Source organism: Coregonus lavaretus, assembly GCF_964263955.1.
Source record: "Coregonus lavaretus genome assembly, chromosome: 7".
NCBI classification, from domain to species: Eukaryota; Metazoa; Chordata; class Actinopteri; order Salmoniformes; family Salmonidae; genus Coregonus; species Coregonus lavaretus.
The window spans coordinates 40,247,754-40,264,075 of NC_139994.1; the positions used below are offsets into that span (position 1 = coordinate 40,247,754).

Here is a 16,322-nt window from a genome sequence, read left to right on the forward strand (position 1 = left end):
CAACTGAAGGGGAAGATTCCTGGTGTGTGTGATGCTCGTCGTTTGGTGCGACACAAACAGGGGGGCGAGAGTGGCGAAACAGGAGTCATTGGCTGTTCTTTTGAGTTTTGAAGTTGAGTCTTTGCCTGATAAAGTGAAGTTAGGGTATATAAGTTATCCTGTACGAGCTTATGTGCCGAATACATTACGATGTTACAGGTGTCAAACTTATGGGCATGTGGCAGCAGTGTGTAGGAGGGAGGTTCCAAGGTGTGAGAAGTGTGCAGAAGAGCATGAGACAAAGGAATGTGTAGCATTGGGGAAAGTAGTGGTATGTGCTAAATGTAGGGGTGCCCATGGGGCTGGGGATCAGAATTGTCCTGTGCGAGAGAGGCAGGTTGAGGTTTCCAGGGTAAGAGTACTGAAGAAGTTGTCATATGCTGAGGCAGTGAAGAAAGTAGAGGAAGATGGATCAAGGGGGAGGAGTGGTGAGAGTAGTAGAGATGTACAAATGCAGAGGGATAGGACAACAAGTGATATATGTTTCAGTAAGATTGGATTTTTAGCATTTATAGCAATGGTTATTAATTGTACTGCAGGGATGGAACGTAAGTCTAAGAAAATTGAGGTTGTGGTGGCAGCTGCAAAGAGGTATTTGGGTGTGAGAGACTTGACATCAGAAGAGTTACAGGGAGTGTTAAGTGGTGATGTTTCATCATCTCAGGTTGAGGGCATGAGGCAGGAATGAATATATTTAAATAGTGGAGTGGAGTGGGGTGGGGTGGTGTTAATTATTAATAATAATTTTGAATTTGTGAGTGTAGTGTTAGATGGTAGGGTATTTCTTTATTTTATTTTATTTTTCAAGCAAAATATAAGGGAGTTGTACACAAGTCTAGTAGGTGGCGGTAATGCAACAAATTTGATGCCAACCGCCGTTAAACCTCATCGAAGAAGAAGAAAACTTGCGCGGATGCGCGCACACACACACTGCTCACACGCGTCAACGAGCGTCTGCGTGGCCAGGGGCTACGAACTCGGTTCTATTTGTGAGGCTCAACGCGCTGCAAGTCCTGCCTCTCCTCATTGGTTTTAAGGAGCATCTACCGACATGGTGATTGAAAGATGAACTGAGGTATACGCTCCAGTCCAGTTGGTTGTGGTAATGCACCATAAAGTTGGTTGCCAACCGCCATATAAAGTCCAAAGAAGAAGAAGAAGTCTGGAGGAGAGATTACTGGAAAACAAACTTTTACCGTTTTATCTGTGGATTCATTGTCGGAGTAGAGGACCTTTTCAGGTAAAATAACAACCAAATGTTTATATCCCAGGATAAATTAGCTAACAACAGCAAGCTAGCTAGCTAAATTGCCATACATGTTTAATGCTTTTCGACCTGTCCGCAAATTAATAGAATTGGTTCAGAGTTTATTGTGATATTTCAACCTGCGTCTGGTGTGGGGGGACAAAATCAACATAGGCGCGGTCTGGGTAGTATGTTAAGGGTTCAATTAACACAAAAAAAGCACATTTTGCTTTCATGAATTTTTACGATATAGGCATTGTGGCTTTGTTACCAAGTGGATACTGGTTAAAGCGGCCATATTCCCTCGCGCTTGTTCCGGTGTCACGCCCCCCCCCCCCCCCCCCCCAGCGAGAGAGAGATAGAGAGAGAGAGAGAGAATGCAAGAATACTTTTGCTAATAATGGATTTGACAATTGAAACATTTATTCCGAGGCGCTCTCACGGAAATAAACACTGTACGTAAAGTCCGGACAGCGGGACTGCAGTGCAGCATTTGAAACGACCTTATTCGAATCACGCAATCGGGAAGACGGGAGGTGATTTCCGTGGATTTTGAGTTGTGTGCTGTGGATCGTTCAGTTGCGGAGGTAACGTTACAGGATTAGCTATCTAGGCTAGCAGGCTCCAGCCCGAAAGCCGGAATCTACAATACAGTACATGGGCTAACATTAATCAACAACAGCGTTTTTATTTTTGCACTAGTTACCTTTTTAGGAAAGGTGGTCATGTTTTAGTTAACTATGGGAATTGGAGGATAACGACGTTGTGGTGTTTATTTTATCAATGTTGGATAGCTAGCTATCCGGAAAGCTTAGTTTTTTTAATACAACGTCAACGAAGGTATCGGCGGAGCGAGGGGCTAACGTGAGCTACTTGGCTTGAAGATTTAGTCCTCGGATTTGAATAACACTTCCATTCCTGAGAGCGAGATTTGAGCTATCTTTTCCTTCAATGACTGCTAGCTGTCTAGCGAGTTTATTAGCTAACGTTAGCCTTGCCATTGATAACATTAGCCTAGAATTTGTGCTTTTTCAAATGTAGCCGATAGCCAACGTTAGCATACTAGTTGGACCTTGTCTAAAACGTAACTATTTATTAACGTTAACTAGCTAGACATGATACATATTTGCTAACGTTAGCTAGCTAATTAGGTAGAAACCTAATTTATGCTGTCGGCAAACATTTTTTATCATTAACTTTACCCAGTGAGTTCAAACGGCTGAACAACTTTGGACCCTCTATTTTTTCATTTGGTGACATGGGACACGTACTTGTAAGCTAGCTGGCTGGCGAGCTAATTTAGTAATCAACTTGTTGATCACACAGACTGTGTGGCTAGCTACGGAACATTTTCCAACTTGGACGCACGTCGGTTTTTACCACTGCTAAATAAACACACGACCCTGAAAGGATTTGTATCTGTTTTTCTCCTGAGCCCTATTTTTTTCAAAATCACCGAAAATGTCGACCAGGACGCCATTGTTGGCCGTTATTGAAAATTCGTCTGGTGGCCAGGTAAGATTTTTGCAAATGCTAGCTACAACAATCATATCTAGGTGCTTTTAGCAACCCGGTTGTATTTGCATAGTTAATTCATGTTACTCTAGCATTGGTCCCTATTGTATTGGGTTCCACAAAAACAGTTTGCGGGAAGCCAGAAGTTAAATAACACTCAATTTCAATTTATTGGGCAGGACGTTTGGTCATTATGACAGTGGGAATTTTAGACAAATATTGTTAAACAGACTTCCCAAACGTGGTCAGGCCCACTTCCTCTCTGCTTACCTCATGTCAAAATAAAAGTCCATATGTGGACAAAAAAGGAGGAACTTGTTGTTGACTTCTATTTTGACATGAGGTAAGCAGGGAGGAAGTGGGTCTACAACATACCCATATTTGGAGTCTGTTTAAATTTGTTTTAATAAATGTAATCGAAAACGTAATATACATAATCCCCAAAAGTAATTATGTATCATGAGAGGGCCGTAAACAATAACTAGTAATGCTGCATACTCCAAGAAAGGTTAAAGTCTCACCTTTCTGGTAAAACTACAGTAAGTGAAAAAAGTATTTGATCCCCAGCTGATTTTGTACGTTTGCCCACTGACAAAGACATGATCAGTCTATACATTTAATGGTAGGTTTATTTGAACAGTGAGAGACGGAATAACAACAAAAATTGAGGGAAATAATTATTTGACCCCTCTGCAAAACATGACTTAGTACTTGGTGGCAAAACCCTTGTTGACAATCACAGAGGTCAGACTTTTCTTGTAGTTGGCCACCAGGTTTGTACACATCTCAGGAGGGATTTTGTCCCACTCCTATAATAATAATATATGCAATTTAGCAGACGCTTTTATCCAAAGCGACTTACAGTCATGTGCGCATACATTTTTATGTATGGGTGGTCCCAGGGATCGAACCCACTACCCTGGCGTTACAAGCGCCATGCTCTACCAATTGAGCTACAGAGGTCCAGCTAACTGGGTCAGATCGGACTGGGGGCACTACGGGGGGATTGTAGTAGGGTGGTGGTCAAGCCCGGAGCCGGAGCCGCCTCCGAGGAGCAACACCCACCCAGCCCTCCCCTATTTGGGGTGCAGGCGCGGTCGGAGTCCGCGCCTTTAGGGGGGGGTACTGTCACGCTCTGGCTCCGGGACTGTGTATTTTGAGCCAGGGTGTGTTCATTTGGTTGTGTTTGGTATTGGTTGTGTTGTATTTGGTTGTGTTTCCTTGTTTGGTCGTGTGACTCCCAATCAGTGGTAACGAGTGTCAGCTGTCGGCTCGTTATCTCTGATTGGGAGCCATATTTAAACTGTCAGTGTTCACCTTAGTGTTGTGGGTTTTTGTTCCGTATCAGTCATTGTAACTGAGGACTTCAGGATTCGTCATTGTTTGTTGTTTTGTATTGAGTACTTTAATTTAATAAAGTCATGTTCGTATCGCACGCTGCGCCTTGGTCCACTCACTTAGTAGACGTTCGTGACAGATCATACGTTTCCTGTAGGTCTTGACCAGGTTTGCACACACTGCAGCAGGGATTTTGGCCCACTCCTCCATACAGACCTTCTCCAGATCTTTCAAGTTTCGGGGCTGTCGCTGGGCAATACGGACTTTCAGCTCCCGCCTTCCTCCAAACACGGCGAGTGGAGTTTAGACCAAAAAGCTCTATTTTTGTCTCATCAGACCACATGACCTTCTCCCATTCCTCCTCTGGATCATCCAGATGGTCATTGGCAAACTTCAGACGGGCCTGGACATGCGCTGGCTTGAGCAGGGGGACCTTGCGTGCGCTGCAGGATTTTAATCCATGACGGCGTAGTGTGTTACTAATGGTTTTCTTTGAGACTGTGGTCCCAGCTCTCTTCAGGTCATTGACCAGGTCCTGCCGTGTAGTTCTGGGCTGATCCCTCACCTTCCTCATGATCATTGATGCCCCACGAGGTGAGATCTTGCATGGAGCCCCAGACCGAGGGTGATTGACCGTCATCTTGAACTTCTTCCATTTTCTAATAATTGCGCCAACAGTTGTTGCCTTCTCACCAAGCTGCTTGCCTATTGTCCTGTAGCCCATCCCAGCCTTGTGCAGGTCTACAATTTTATCCCTGATGTCCTTACACAGCTCTCTGGTCTTGGCCATTGTGGAGAGGTTGGAGTCTGTTTGATTGAGTGTGTGGACAGGTGTCTTTTATACAGGTAACGAGTTCAAACAGGTGCAGTTAATACAGGTAATGAGTGGAGAACAGGAGTGCTTCTTAAATAAAAACTAACAGTCTGTGAGAGCCGGAATTCTTACTGGTTGGTAGGTGATCAAATACTTATGTCATGCAATAAAATGCAAATGAATTACTTAAAAATCATACAATGTGATTTTCTGGATTTTTGTTTTAGATTCCGTCTCTCACAGTTTAAGTGTACCTTTCGTCCCACTCCTCTTTGCAGATCTTCTCCAAGTCATTAAGGTTTCGAGGCTGACGTTTGGCAACTCAAACCTTCAGTTCCCTCCACAGATTTTCTATGGGATTAAGGTCTGGAGACTGGTTAGGCCACTCCAGGACCTTAATGTGCTTCTTCTTGAGCCACTCCTTTGTTGCCTTGGCCGTGTGTTTTGGGTCATTGTCATGCTGGAATACCCATCCACGACCCATTTTCAATGCCCTGGCTGAGGGAAAGAGTTTCTCACCCAAGATTTGACGGTACATGGCCCCGTCCATCGTCCCTTTGATGCGGTGAAGTTGTCCGGTCCCCTTAGCAGAAAAACACCCCCAAAGCATAATGTTTCCACCTCCATGTTTGACGGTGGGGAGGGTGTTCTTGGGGTCATAGGCAGCATTCCTCCTCCTCCAAACATGCCTCCAAACATGGCGAGTTGAGTTGATGCCAAAGAGCTCGATTTTGGTCTCATCTGACCACAACACTTTCACCCAGTTTTCCTCTGAATCATTCAGATGTTCATTGGCAAACTTCAGACGGGCCTGTATATGTGCTTTCTTGAGCAGGGGGACCTTGCGTGCGCTGCAGGATTTCAGTCCTTCACGGCGTAGTGTGTTACCAATTGTTTTCTTGGTGACTATGGTCCCAGTGCCTTGAGATCATTGACAAGATACTCCCGTGTAGTTCTGGGCTGATTCCTCACCGTTCTCATGATCATTGCAACTCCACGAGGTGAGATCTTGCATGGAGCCCAAGGCCGAGTGAGATTGACAGTTATTTTGTGTTTCTTCCATTTGCGAATAATCACACCAACTGTTGTCACCTTCTCACCAAGCTGCTTGGCGATGGTCTTGTCCCTGACCTCCTTGGAGAGCTCTTTGGTCTTGGCCATGGTGGAGAGTTTGGAATCTGATTGATTGCTTCTGTGGACAGGTGTCTTTTATTCAGGTAACAAACTGAGATTAGGAGCACTCCCTTTAAGAGTGTGCTCCTAATCTCAGCTCGTTACCTGTATAAAAGACACCTAGGAGCCAGAAATATTTCTGATTGAGAGGGGGTCAAATACTTATTTCCCTCATTAAAATGCAAATCAATTTATAACATTTTTGACATGCGTTTTTCTGGATTATTTTGTTGTTATTCTGTCTCTCACTGTTCAAATAAACCTACCATTAAAATTATAGACTGATCATTTCTTTGTCAGTGGGCAAACGTACAAAATCAGCAGGGAATCAAATACTTTTTTCCCTCACTGTAGTTATAAATTGCTGAGGCGTAATCACTTGAGGACACAAGCTCAAGTACACAGTACAATTATGATGAAAATATGAAATATTTTATGTATGTCCTATTCAGCAAAACTATATGAATAAGGCTTGAAATGACTGATATGCTTTCTAAATATAGTATAATAAAAGTATATAATAACTATCATATTTCACCTTCCTCATAACTGTAAAATACAGTACCAGTCAAAAGTTTGGACACATACTCATTCAAGGGTTTTTCTTTATTTTAAATATTTTCTACATTGTTGCATAATAGTGAAGACATCAAAACTATGAAATAACCATATGGAATCATGTAGTAACCAAAAAGTGTTAAACAAATCTAAATGTATTTTTACATTTCAGATTCTAAAAATAGCCACCCTTTGCCTTGATGACAGCTTTGCACACGCTTGGCATTCTCTCAACCAGCTTCACCTGCGAATGCTTTTTCAACAGTCTTGAAGGAGTTCCCACATATGCTGAGCACTTGTTAGCTGCTTTTCCTTCACTCTGCCGCCTGACTCATCCCAAACCATCTCAATTGGGTTGAGATCGGGGGATTGTGGAGGCCAGGTCATCTGATGCAGCACTCCATCACTCTCCTTCTTGGTAAAATAGCCCTTACACAGCCTGGAGGTGTGTTGGGTCATTGTCCTGTTGAAAAACAAATGATAGTCCCACTAAGGCCAAACCAGATGGGATGGGTATCGCTGCAGAATGCTGTGGTAGCCATGCTGGTTAAGTTTGCCTTGAATTCTAAATAAATCACAGTGTCACCAGTAAAGCACCCCCACACCATAACACCACCTCCTCTGTGCTTTACTGTGGGAAATACACATACAGAGATCATCCGTTCACCCACACTGTGTCTCACAAGGCCATGGCGGTTGGAACAACAAATCTCCAATTTGGACTCCAGACTAAAGGACACATTTCCACCGGTCTATTGTCCATTGCTCGTGTTTCTTGGCCCAAGCAAGTCTCTTCTTATTGGTTTCCTTTAGTACATTTTAGTCATTTAGCAGATGCTCTTATCCAGAGTGACTTACAGGAGCAATTAGGGTTAAATGCAATTTGAGGCTGGTAACTCTAATGAACTTATCCTCTGCAGCAGAAGTAACTCTGGGTCTTCCATTCCTTTGGCGAGCCAGTTTCATTATAGCGCTTGATGGTTTTTGAGACTGCACTTCAAGAAACTTGAAAAGTTCTTGACATTTTCCGTATTGACAGACCTTCGTGTCTTAAAGTAATGATGGACTGTCGTTTCTCTTTGCTTATTTGAGCTGTTCTTGCCATGATATGGACTTGGTCTTTTACCAAATAGGGCTATCTTCTGTATACCCCCCAACCTTGTCACAACACAACTGATTGGCTCAAATTACATTTACATTTTAGTCATTTAGCAGACACTCTTATCCAGAGCGACTTAGTTAGTGAGTGCATACATTTTCCTACAAATGCATTCAGAAGGAAAGAAATTACACAAATTAACTTTTAAGAAGGCACACCTGTAAATTGAAATACATTCCAGGTGACTACCTCATGAAGCTGGTTGAGAGAATGCCCGTGTAGCTCAGTTGGTAGAGCATGGCGTTTGCAACGCCAGGGTTGTGGGTTCGATTCCCACGGGGGGCCAGTATGAAAATATATGCACTCACTATCTGTAAGTCGCTCTGGATAAGTGTCTGCTAAATGACTAAAATGTAAATGTGAAGTCAAGATTGTGCAAAGATGTCATCATGGTTACTACATGATTCCATATGGGTTATTACAATGTAAAACAATAGGAAAAAATAGAAAAACCCTTGAATGAGTAGGTGTGTCCAAACTTTTGACTGGTACTGTACATATTTTAATGTTTAGTGTTAGAGAAAATTTGATTATTTTCTAAATGTTTCTCTTGATCAAACCGTCTGCCCTCATCGCTGTGAACGTCTCACAGAGCTCTAGCTTGACTTCATGAACTTGTTAGGAACTCTCCTTTCATCTCATATTAATCTTGTCAGTCTATGACAAACAGAACCAGTTTTTTGTTTAAAATCTATTAATTATTTTAGATTGCCAGTAATATATTGCAAGTAATCTCTGAATGTGCTACAGTGACGAAACTACTGCGTTGTTAGTGGCTGTGATGTAGGGTTCAGCAAGGAGTTGATGGACAGTCGGAAGAGCGAATGAAATTGTAGGAGGGACATCCCAGCTTCAAGTGTTGTCAGATTTCACATCCTGCAGATTTCACACAGGCATAAGAGACATACTCCTGTGTCTGTGAGAATCAGGGCTACTGCTCAATGCAAGCCACCACAGATGTGTTCCTCTGTAGCTCAGCTGGTAGAGCACAGCGCTTGTAACGCCAAGGTAGTGGGTTCGATCCCCGGGACCACCCATACACAAAAAAAAATTATGTATGCATTACTGTAAGTCGCTTTGGATAAAAGCGTCTGCTAAATGGCGTATTATTATTATTATTATTATTATTATTATTATTATTATTATCAATTCATAAGCAAATGTCAACCGGTAACAGAACCACGCAGGTCCCCAAAACAGGGGACTTAACATCTAAGAGGTTATTAATAATACGTTCCTTTCGATATTTTGTCTCAAATTTCCCTGGTCATAATCACCAACTGTTTTGCCCAACGGCACAGTAAGTTCAAATTTAATTGAACTTCTGGCTTCCCGCGGACTGTTTTTGTGCAACCCAATACAGTAGGAGCAACTGTAGAACAATCAATGCTAGCTAACGTTACCTAGCTAAACTGTGTCTAGCTAACTAAATAGTTTTCTTGTCAACTAGCTAACGCTAGCTAGCTAGAAACTATCCCATCCAGCTGTCACCTGGCTTGCTACTTTTGAGTGCAGCTCTCTCTGATTAGCCAAGGCACCTGTGTTGACTCCGACCAGTGATGTAGTGGTAAAAATAGAGGTGGGTAGACTATAAACTCCAGTGGGCGATCGAGATTAGACGAACAACCAGTGACAATTTTAGAACTCTTTTTAAATTTTTTTCAGTATAGGTGTTGCTTAACTGTCCAAATGCTTGGATAGCCTCTGTCTGCTGCCTTAATCTCTCTCGGTCTCCTTTGCCTCCTGCATTGCAGCCTGCCTCGGCCTCACCATCTGCCTCATCACTGTCTATCTCACTACTCTACTTCCTTTATTTACTGACTTCAATGGATTAGGCAAACATATGCCTATTTCATCAACAAAATATTTTTTGTAGGCTATACTACCTACTAACCCAGCGTTGCCCAAACTAGGCGTCGCACCCCCAGGTGGGGTCGCCTGATTTTGAGAATGGGGTCACGAGAGAAAAATAAATAATCCTGCTTGGTTCATAGAACCGGGTTTACGACAGAAACTTCCAGCAGCTGCTAGCTGCGGTTGTACGAAATAGTGGTTTCGGTTTTCTTCCTACAAATGTCTCTTTTGAACAAAGTTACAAACTAGTATGACCCCATCACTGAAAGATAAGTTGCGCAGAACTCATTACAACAGTGGACAAGACCAGGTACAAAATCAGACTGTGGGAAAAATAACATCATTATTTATGATATTATTTTCTACACAGAATATCATACACAATTATTGCCTGATGATCTTCTGAACTTCCCAATACCTTTGATGCATTTCACTCCCTTCAAACCATACATACTTTTTTTTATGTTGTGTTTGCGTGAAACATTTTTTTATATCAAAATGGGGTTGCAGGCCAAAAAAGTTAGGTTAGTACAGGGGTTCCCAATCTGTCACCTGCATTGCAGCCTGCCTCAGCCTCACCAGTGTCTGGCTTACTACTCTCTGTAAAGCAGTGTTAAAAATAGATTTGTTATATACATGAGAATATTACATTGTCTTTATATTGCACTAAATGTTATGTCCCACAGGGGGTCACAATACATAGTTATATTAAAGTGCATTCTAACAGAGTAAAAGGCCCTTACTCTAAAATATATTCTATACCCATTTGAAGAGAAACAAATTGTGTTTTTACAAGATTACAGACTTAGGGGATCCCACAATGGTCCCCAACCCCACGTTTGGGAACCACTGTACTACTAACCTTTCTCTCTGCTTGCTTTCTGTCTCCTTTGCCTCCTGCATTGCAGCCTGTCTCACCACTGTCTGTCTCACTACTCTTTGCAAAGTAAAGTTATTTTGTTAGAAGGTAACGTTGAGTTCTCATAACTTCATCCTTCTAGCCAGCTAGTTAGCTGACTAACAGTAGCCAGGGCCCTTGAGCTAACTAATGGTAGCTAGCTAACCACCTGACTGAAGTATCAGCGACTATTTACCAGTTGAACACTCATCCGCCGAGAGTATTTTATTTGGGGAATGTCTGTTGACACGGCAGGAGTCCAGGGGTGTAAAAATGGCCTTATGGGCCTCCCGAGTGTCGCAGTGGTCTAATGCACTGCATCGCTGTGCTAGAGGCATCACTACAGACCCGGGTTCGATCCTGGGCTGTATCACAACCGGCTGTGATCGGGAGTCACATTGATGTGGCTGGCTTCCTGGTTAAGTGGGCGGGTGTTAAGAAGCGCGGTTTGGCGGGTCATGTTTCGGAGGACGCATGACTCGACCTTCGCCTCCCGAGTCTGTTGGGGAGTTGCAGCGATTAGACAAGATCGAAATTGGGGAGAAAAAGGAGGTAATAAAAAAAATAAAGGCCTTATTTCCAGCGGCATCGCTACTTGCCAGCGTTGGTCTGACTATCAAGGCATATCCGCAAGGAGCAGGCAAACATAACGAGCATACCTAAATCATGATTCCACTTGTTCAGAGAGACAGGCGTGATCAGATCAAGAATATTAGCGTTTTCAGTGTTGATCAATGCTGTGAATGCAATAATAAGTGGGTAAATGATAATTAACAAAATAAAAAGGTGAGTAAATGCTATTTCACAAATGTTGTCCCGTGTAGCTCAGGTGTTAGAGCATGGCGTTTGCAACGCCTGGGTTGTGGGTTCGAACACAGAAAACACAGAATTCTGCATTAAGTTGCAAGTTAGGGGTTGAGTTATCTAAGCAAGTGGCTGAAATTAAAAAGGTGACGAGGCATCATATAGTGTTGGCTTTCTGCCGTGTTTGAGAAGTCAAAGGCCTTTTGGATGAGTTATCGATACAGCTGAATTGCCTGTCTTTGCAATTAGTTTATTTTCGTTTGTGCTCTTTAGCATATTTAGCTAGCAGCCTCCATGGAAATTCGCTGTTACTTGTGCTGGGCTTTTTAGCATATTTTTTTTTGGGGCACCCCCATGTGTACTAAGCCGGTAATACGTAAATCCCGGGATGAGAGAAGAACCATATGAAAATCTGGATACCGCCCAACCCTAGTTCACAGTTGGTTTTGGTATTTTAACCAGCATGTCATGAACACGCCGGGTGGGGATGGACAAAATCAACATGCTCATGGAGGCGCACGTGCGGCACCTGTTTGGTCATCATGTAACTTGGCTTCCAACGCATACAGTCACTTCAGGGTTCAAAACCTGAAACTCGATTTAGGTTTCTGTTTAGATTATGTCATGTCTTTTCCTATCTAACTACATTGTCTTTCTCCTCGTATCTTTGTCTCGTATTGTAATTTCATGTCCGTCAGTACTGGCATATAAATATAATTACTAGCTATGTAATTAATGGTAATCTAGGTCTAAGGGTACTTGTATGTTATTGTATTGTCTATTCCATATTGGTTGGATGAAAATGTAAATTATAGGCCTAGCTAGAGGTAGCTACAATTTACAGTATTCCTAAGTGTTGATCTTTACCACTGTTCCAACTGCCAAACCCCATATAGTTATCCATCTGTCATAATCATGAAGATAATCAAATGACAATACTTCATTATTATTATAGCTTGTCATAACAGCCGTAATAACACACCAAGCTACTTTCAGTTTGCATAAAAAGTTGGCTGTATTTTCTGTGCCTTCCAGTTCCCTTGCCTATGTATTCATAGTTTAAACCAGTAAGCTGGATCGTATTCATCAGTGCATACCGTTTCAAAACGGCAAAAAAGAAGAACAAGTGTTTCTTATTGGACATGTCCAGGAAGAGTCTTCCCTTTTTCAGTCTGTTTTCTTCCATTTGGGGCCCACTGAAAACTACCCTGGACCTTGGATTTCTGCCTCCCTGGTGTTGTGGGACTCGCCCTGTTGTGATGTCACTCACTTCCACACACACAGGTGTCTGTCTCACCTGGCCCAGGTGACTGGAGCTGCAGAGAACACTGGCTGCCTGACCTGGGCTGTAAATGACACGAAGCTGCACAGTCAGCTCAGCCGATGGACTCGCTCAGCACACACACACATTTAAATTCCATCCAGGAAGGAGGGAAGATTTGAATTTGAGTCGTCGTTTGGCCACATCTGAAACAAACCACACAGCCGTTTTAGTATGGAAGGGACAAAGTTGGTTTCTCAACATCACAGGTTTGCATCCCAAATGGCATCCTTTTTCCTTTAGTGCACTACTTTTCACCAGGGCCTATAAGGCTCTTGTCAAAAGTAGTGGACTATATAGGGAATAGGGTGCCATTTGAGAAGCAACCGGAGAATGGGAATGATAGTGGTAGGATCATGGAGGGGTTTAGCAGACTAAAATCTGGCGTTCTTTAGTAGCCATACAAACAGATGAACAGTGTGTGTGTGTCACTGCTTCTCTCATTGTTGCTAGGGACATGATTTGCAAATTTAATCATAGCCCTCAGTGATTAGCTTGGCGTCCAGGGTGTGTAACACAAAGCAGTGTTTCGTCTGCGTTCATTTTAAGTGTGGCGCTGTGCCACCGCATAATCATTGCCACCACACCAAAAGAAACATCCTATTTCTACCAAACATAGTTTAAATAAAGTTCTGTAAAGCACATTCGCTGTTCTTGGTAAATAGATAATCTGTCTAGGTTCAACACAGTTCTGAAGGTTATTTAGCTCTGTGAGCTGTGGCAGGCAGCCTGCAACTCAAACACAGCGCGCCAGTGACCAGTGCTCGATACAGACGCTCTGCGGCGCAAAACACAATTCACTTGAATCACCTCAGTGCTCCTGTGTGAGAAACTGCAAGAAAGGTATGTTAGCTTGTTTGTTTGACTAACGTTAGCTAGCCAACTAGTTAACTACATAAGCTAGCTATAACCTAAAAACTCTACTAACATAATTTAGATCTATAATATTGCTGCCACAATTGTAATGGCAATTAGCTATCCAATATCCACAAGTATGTTGATGATAGAAACATGGTTAACTAACGTTACTAGTCTAGCAAGTTAGCCAGCTAGTTTGTTTGGAATTGTATCAAGTGCAAGCAAGATAGCTACATTTATCTGTCTTCGATTTTGATTTTTTTTCTCCTCAGATTAGTTTATTTAAATATTTCCAGCCACAGCAGCGAAGCAGAAAGGGGGAGCAGGAACAAGTGTCAGGTAATGTTAACTTAGCTAGCTAATGTCAAATCAGCCTGAATTAAATGAAACTTTCTTTAGTTAGGTAACTCTTTAAAAGCTTAAGCTATCGTTTTAAAAACTAGTGTATGGCTTACTTTACTAGACAGAGAAGAGGCAGAATCCTGGGAGTGAGGTAGGGATGCATGAGGGATAGAATAGAGCAGAGGAGAGGGGAGAAAGAGGAGTAGAGAAAAGGAGAGGAGTAAGGCCAAGTGCACACCACCGGCAATCCGGATGGGACCCAAAGTTGCTTTAAAATTGACTGACTGAAGTCGTAGCTATTAATACGCCACATGGTTAGTCAAATTTCCTTTAATTAGGCTAAGGGCTAAAAATGCATATTTAGTCTGTACTAGTCTACAGCATTATGTCTTTATTTCTGAGCCAACTCCACCAGGACCTCGATGACGCAATGGGTCTGGGCGCATTCAACATCGAGGAGAGGGAGAGGCCTGGTGGAGAAGACCAGGGAGCAGTTCTGGGCTCGGTTCAGAGAGGAGGTAAAACATTTGTTTTCAAATGCTGTGATGAAACCAATGTTACATTGTGTGTTGGATAAATAAGAAAAACACAGCTATTAATCACTTATTTTCTGTTTGTGCTGTAATTAGGTCATGATCCATATCTTGTTGGCCTCCAGGACAGCCCAGACCGGCGGTTCCAACACCTGGAGATTCTGGGGGCCTTCAGTGTGTTGGGACCTCAAGCTGCGTTCTCTAGTGAGAGGATAAACACCTTTTTAACCTGACCCTCCTCTCCAGGCAGTTCTTGCAAGCGCCAGAGGCTGCTGTGCTGCAAGAGCGGCCCTCTTACAAGCAACGTGCTAGCAGCATGCTAGTTCTCTTCAAAATAACATTTTAGGCCAGTGTTGCCCATACTTTTTTCCTGTTGAACTACCTCTCTGTTAGCTCTACTTTAATGTTGTACATCTTTTTGTTTTTCATGTATTTCAGAGGTTGGACCAGCTGACGGCAATGACAAAGCTGGCCTCGCAGTTTGATGAGTGGGGGCAGTCTACCCCTGCCTTAGCCAGCTGGCAGCAATCGCACTGACTATACCATTGTCTTCCGTTAATTGTGAGAGGGACTTCTCTGCAATGAAATGAGTAAGAACGTTTAAATGTGAAAGTAGAACCTCTTTGTCCCTTTCCCCACTCTTATTATCATTTATGTTATTGCAGGTCAAAACAGACTTGAGGAACAGACTGCAGGGAGAGCATCTAGCTGCCTGCATGCAGCTCTCCATCAACCCCCCACATTAAGGAGCTCAATTACAGGAGGGCGTTGGAAATCTTTTTCCAAAAGCCCAGAAGAATGTGATGAACATGAATTAGTTGCCTCTAATTCATGTTCAGTCAAATGTTCCTCTGTTAGTTTTGTCAAGATACACTTCTATTTCAGAAAGGTCTCTGTTGTGTTTCTTTAGATAGCTGCAGCACTCAACCTTAAATTGCATCCTGTATACAGTATGAAAATGTATGCACTCACTAACTGTAAGTCGCTCTGGATAAGAGCATCTGCAAAATGACTAAAATGTAATAATCATTTTACCAATACATTATTGAGCTAATTTCTGGGGGTGGAAATTATATTTTAGATGGTTTCTTTGATTTTTTTTTTCCTTTTAAAAAGTCACCAGAACCAAGCTTTTCAGTACCCCCGCTAACTTTCCCCCCACAGCTAGCAACATTTCCAGAGGAAACATTGACACAAAGACAGATAATGTATTCCTTCCTGGATGGAATTTTAACGTGTGTCTCTCACTCTGAGTGTGCGTGTTATTGTCATATAATTTAAAAAACTGTTCGCTAGCTGTAGGCAAGACCATAAGCAAATAGGTAAACTGGGATAATAGTAAAGAGTTAATCAGGGTGATTTTTCCACAAATTGACAGGCACCCACCTTTCCATGGTAGCAAGATCTTATCTATTTTTGCTAACTTTCTATTATAATTTATTGAAGTGAGATCATTTATTTCCTTTGGGATATGTATTCCGAGTATATCCACATCAGCATCAGACCATTTTATTGGTAAACTACATGGCAATGTAACTTTTAAATTTTTTATTGATCCAATACGTAGTAATATAGTACATTTGTCACAATTTGGTTGTAATCCAGAGAGGTTAGAAAATGTATCTAGATCCTCTGAGGCTGTGGAGTGATTCTAGTTGTGGATTTAAAAGAAAACATGAATCATCAGTGTACAATGACACCTTTTGTTTTTAAGCCCTGGATTTCTAATCCCCTGATATTATTGTTGGATCTGATTTTAATAGCTAACATCTCGATGGCCACAATAAATAGATATGCCGAGAGTGTGCGTGTTGTTGATTGCTGTTGCTGCGATGACTGAGGTAAAGTGAATGCTGATTTTTACAAAGGT

The 16,322-nt window shown here is 42.3% G+C and overlaps 2 protein-coding genes across 6 annotated transcripts in view; both read left to right on the forward strand.

Annotated features, from left to right (window-relative positions):
- The first annotated feature begins 1,007 nt into the window (after positions 1 to 1,007).
- Positions 1,008 to 16,254, forward strand: LOC311132718 (uncharacterized protein). 5 transcript variants are annotated; one of them, XM_084166000.1, is made up of 5 exons: positions 1,008 to 1,279; positions 13,850 to 14,437; positions 14,549 to 14,656; positions 14,891 to 15,042; positions 15,118 to 16,254. In XM_084166000.1, exons 2-4 carry the CDS (start codon positions 14,342 to 14,344, stop codon positions 14,987 to 14,989), a joined length of 303 nt encoding a protein of 100 aa, XP_084022126.1. In that variant the 5' UTR covers positions 1,008 to 1,279; positions 13,850 to 14,341; the 3' UTR covers positions 14,990 to 15,042; positions 15,118 to 16,254. The 5 variants fall into 5 exon arrangements, 4 of the variants coding, with proteins under 4 accessions (XP_084022126.1, XP_084022128.1, XP_084022125.1 ...); XM_084166002.1 differs by lacking the exon at positions 1,008 to 1,279 and having other exon boundaries at positions 6,456 to 13,916; positions 14,335 to 14,437; XM_084165999.1 differs by lacking the exon at positions 1,008 to 1,279 and adding an exon at positions 6,456 to 13,562.
- The window catches only part of LOC311132716 (serine/threonine-protein kinase MARK2-like), a 134,981-nt gene continuing 120,320 nt past the window's right edge, over positions 1,662 to 16,322 (forward strand). Inside the window, exon 1 of the mRNA XM_084165994.1 lies at positions 1,662 to 2,800. Coding sequence (XP_084022120.1) covers positions 2,747 to 2,800 — 54 coding nt within the window. The 5' untranslated portion in view covers positions 1,662 to 2,746. The remainder of the gene's footprint in view (positions 2,801 to 16,322) is intronic.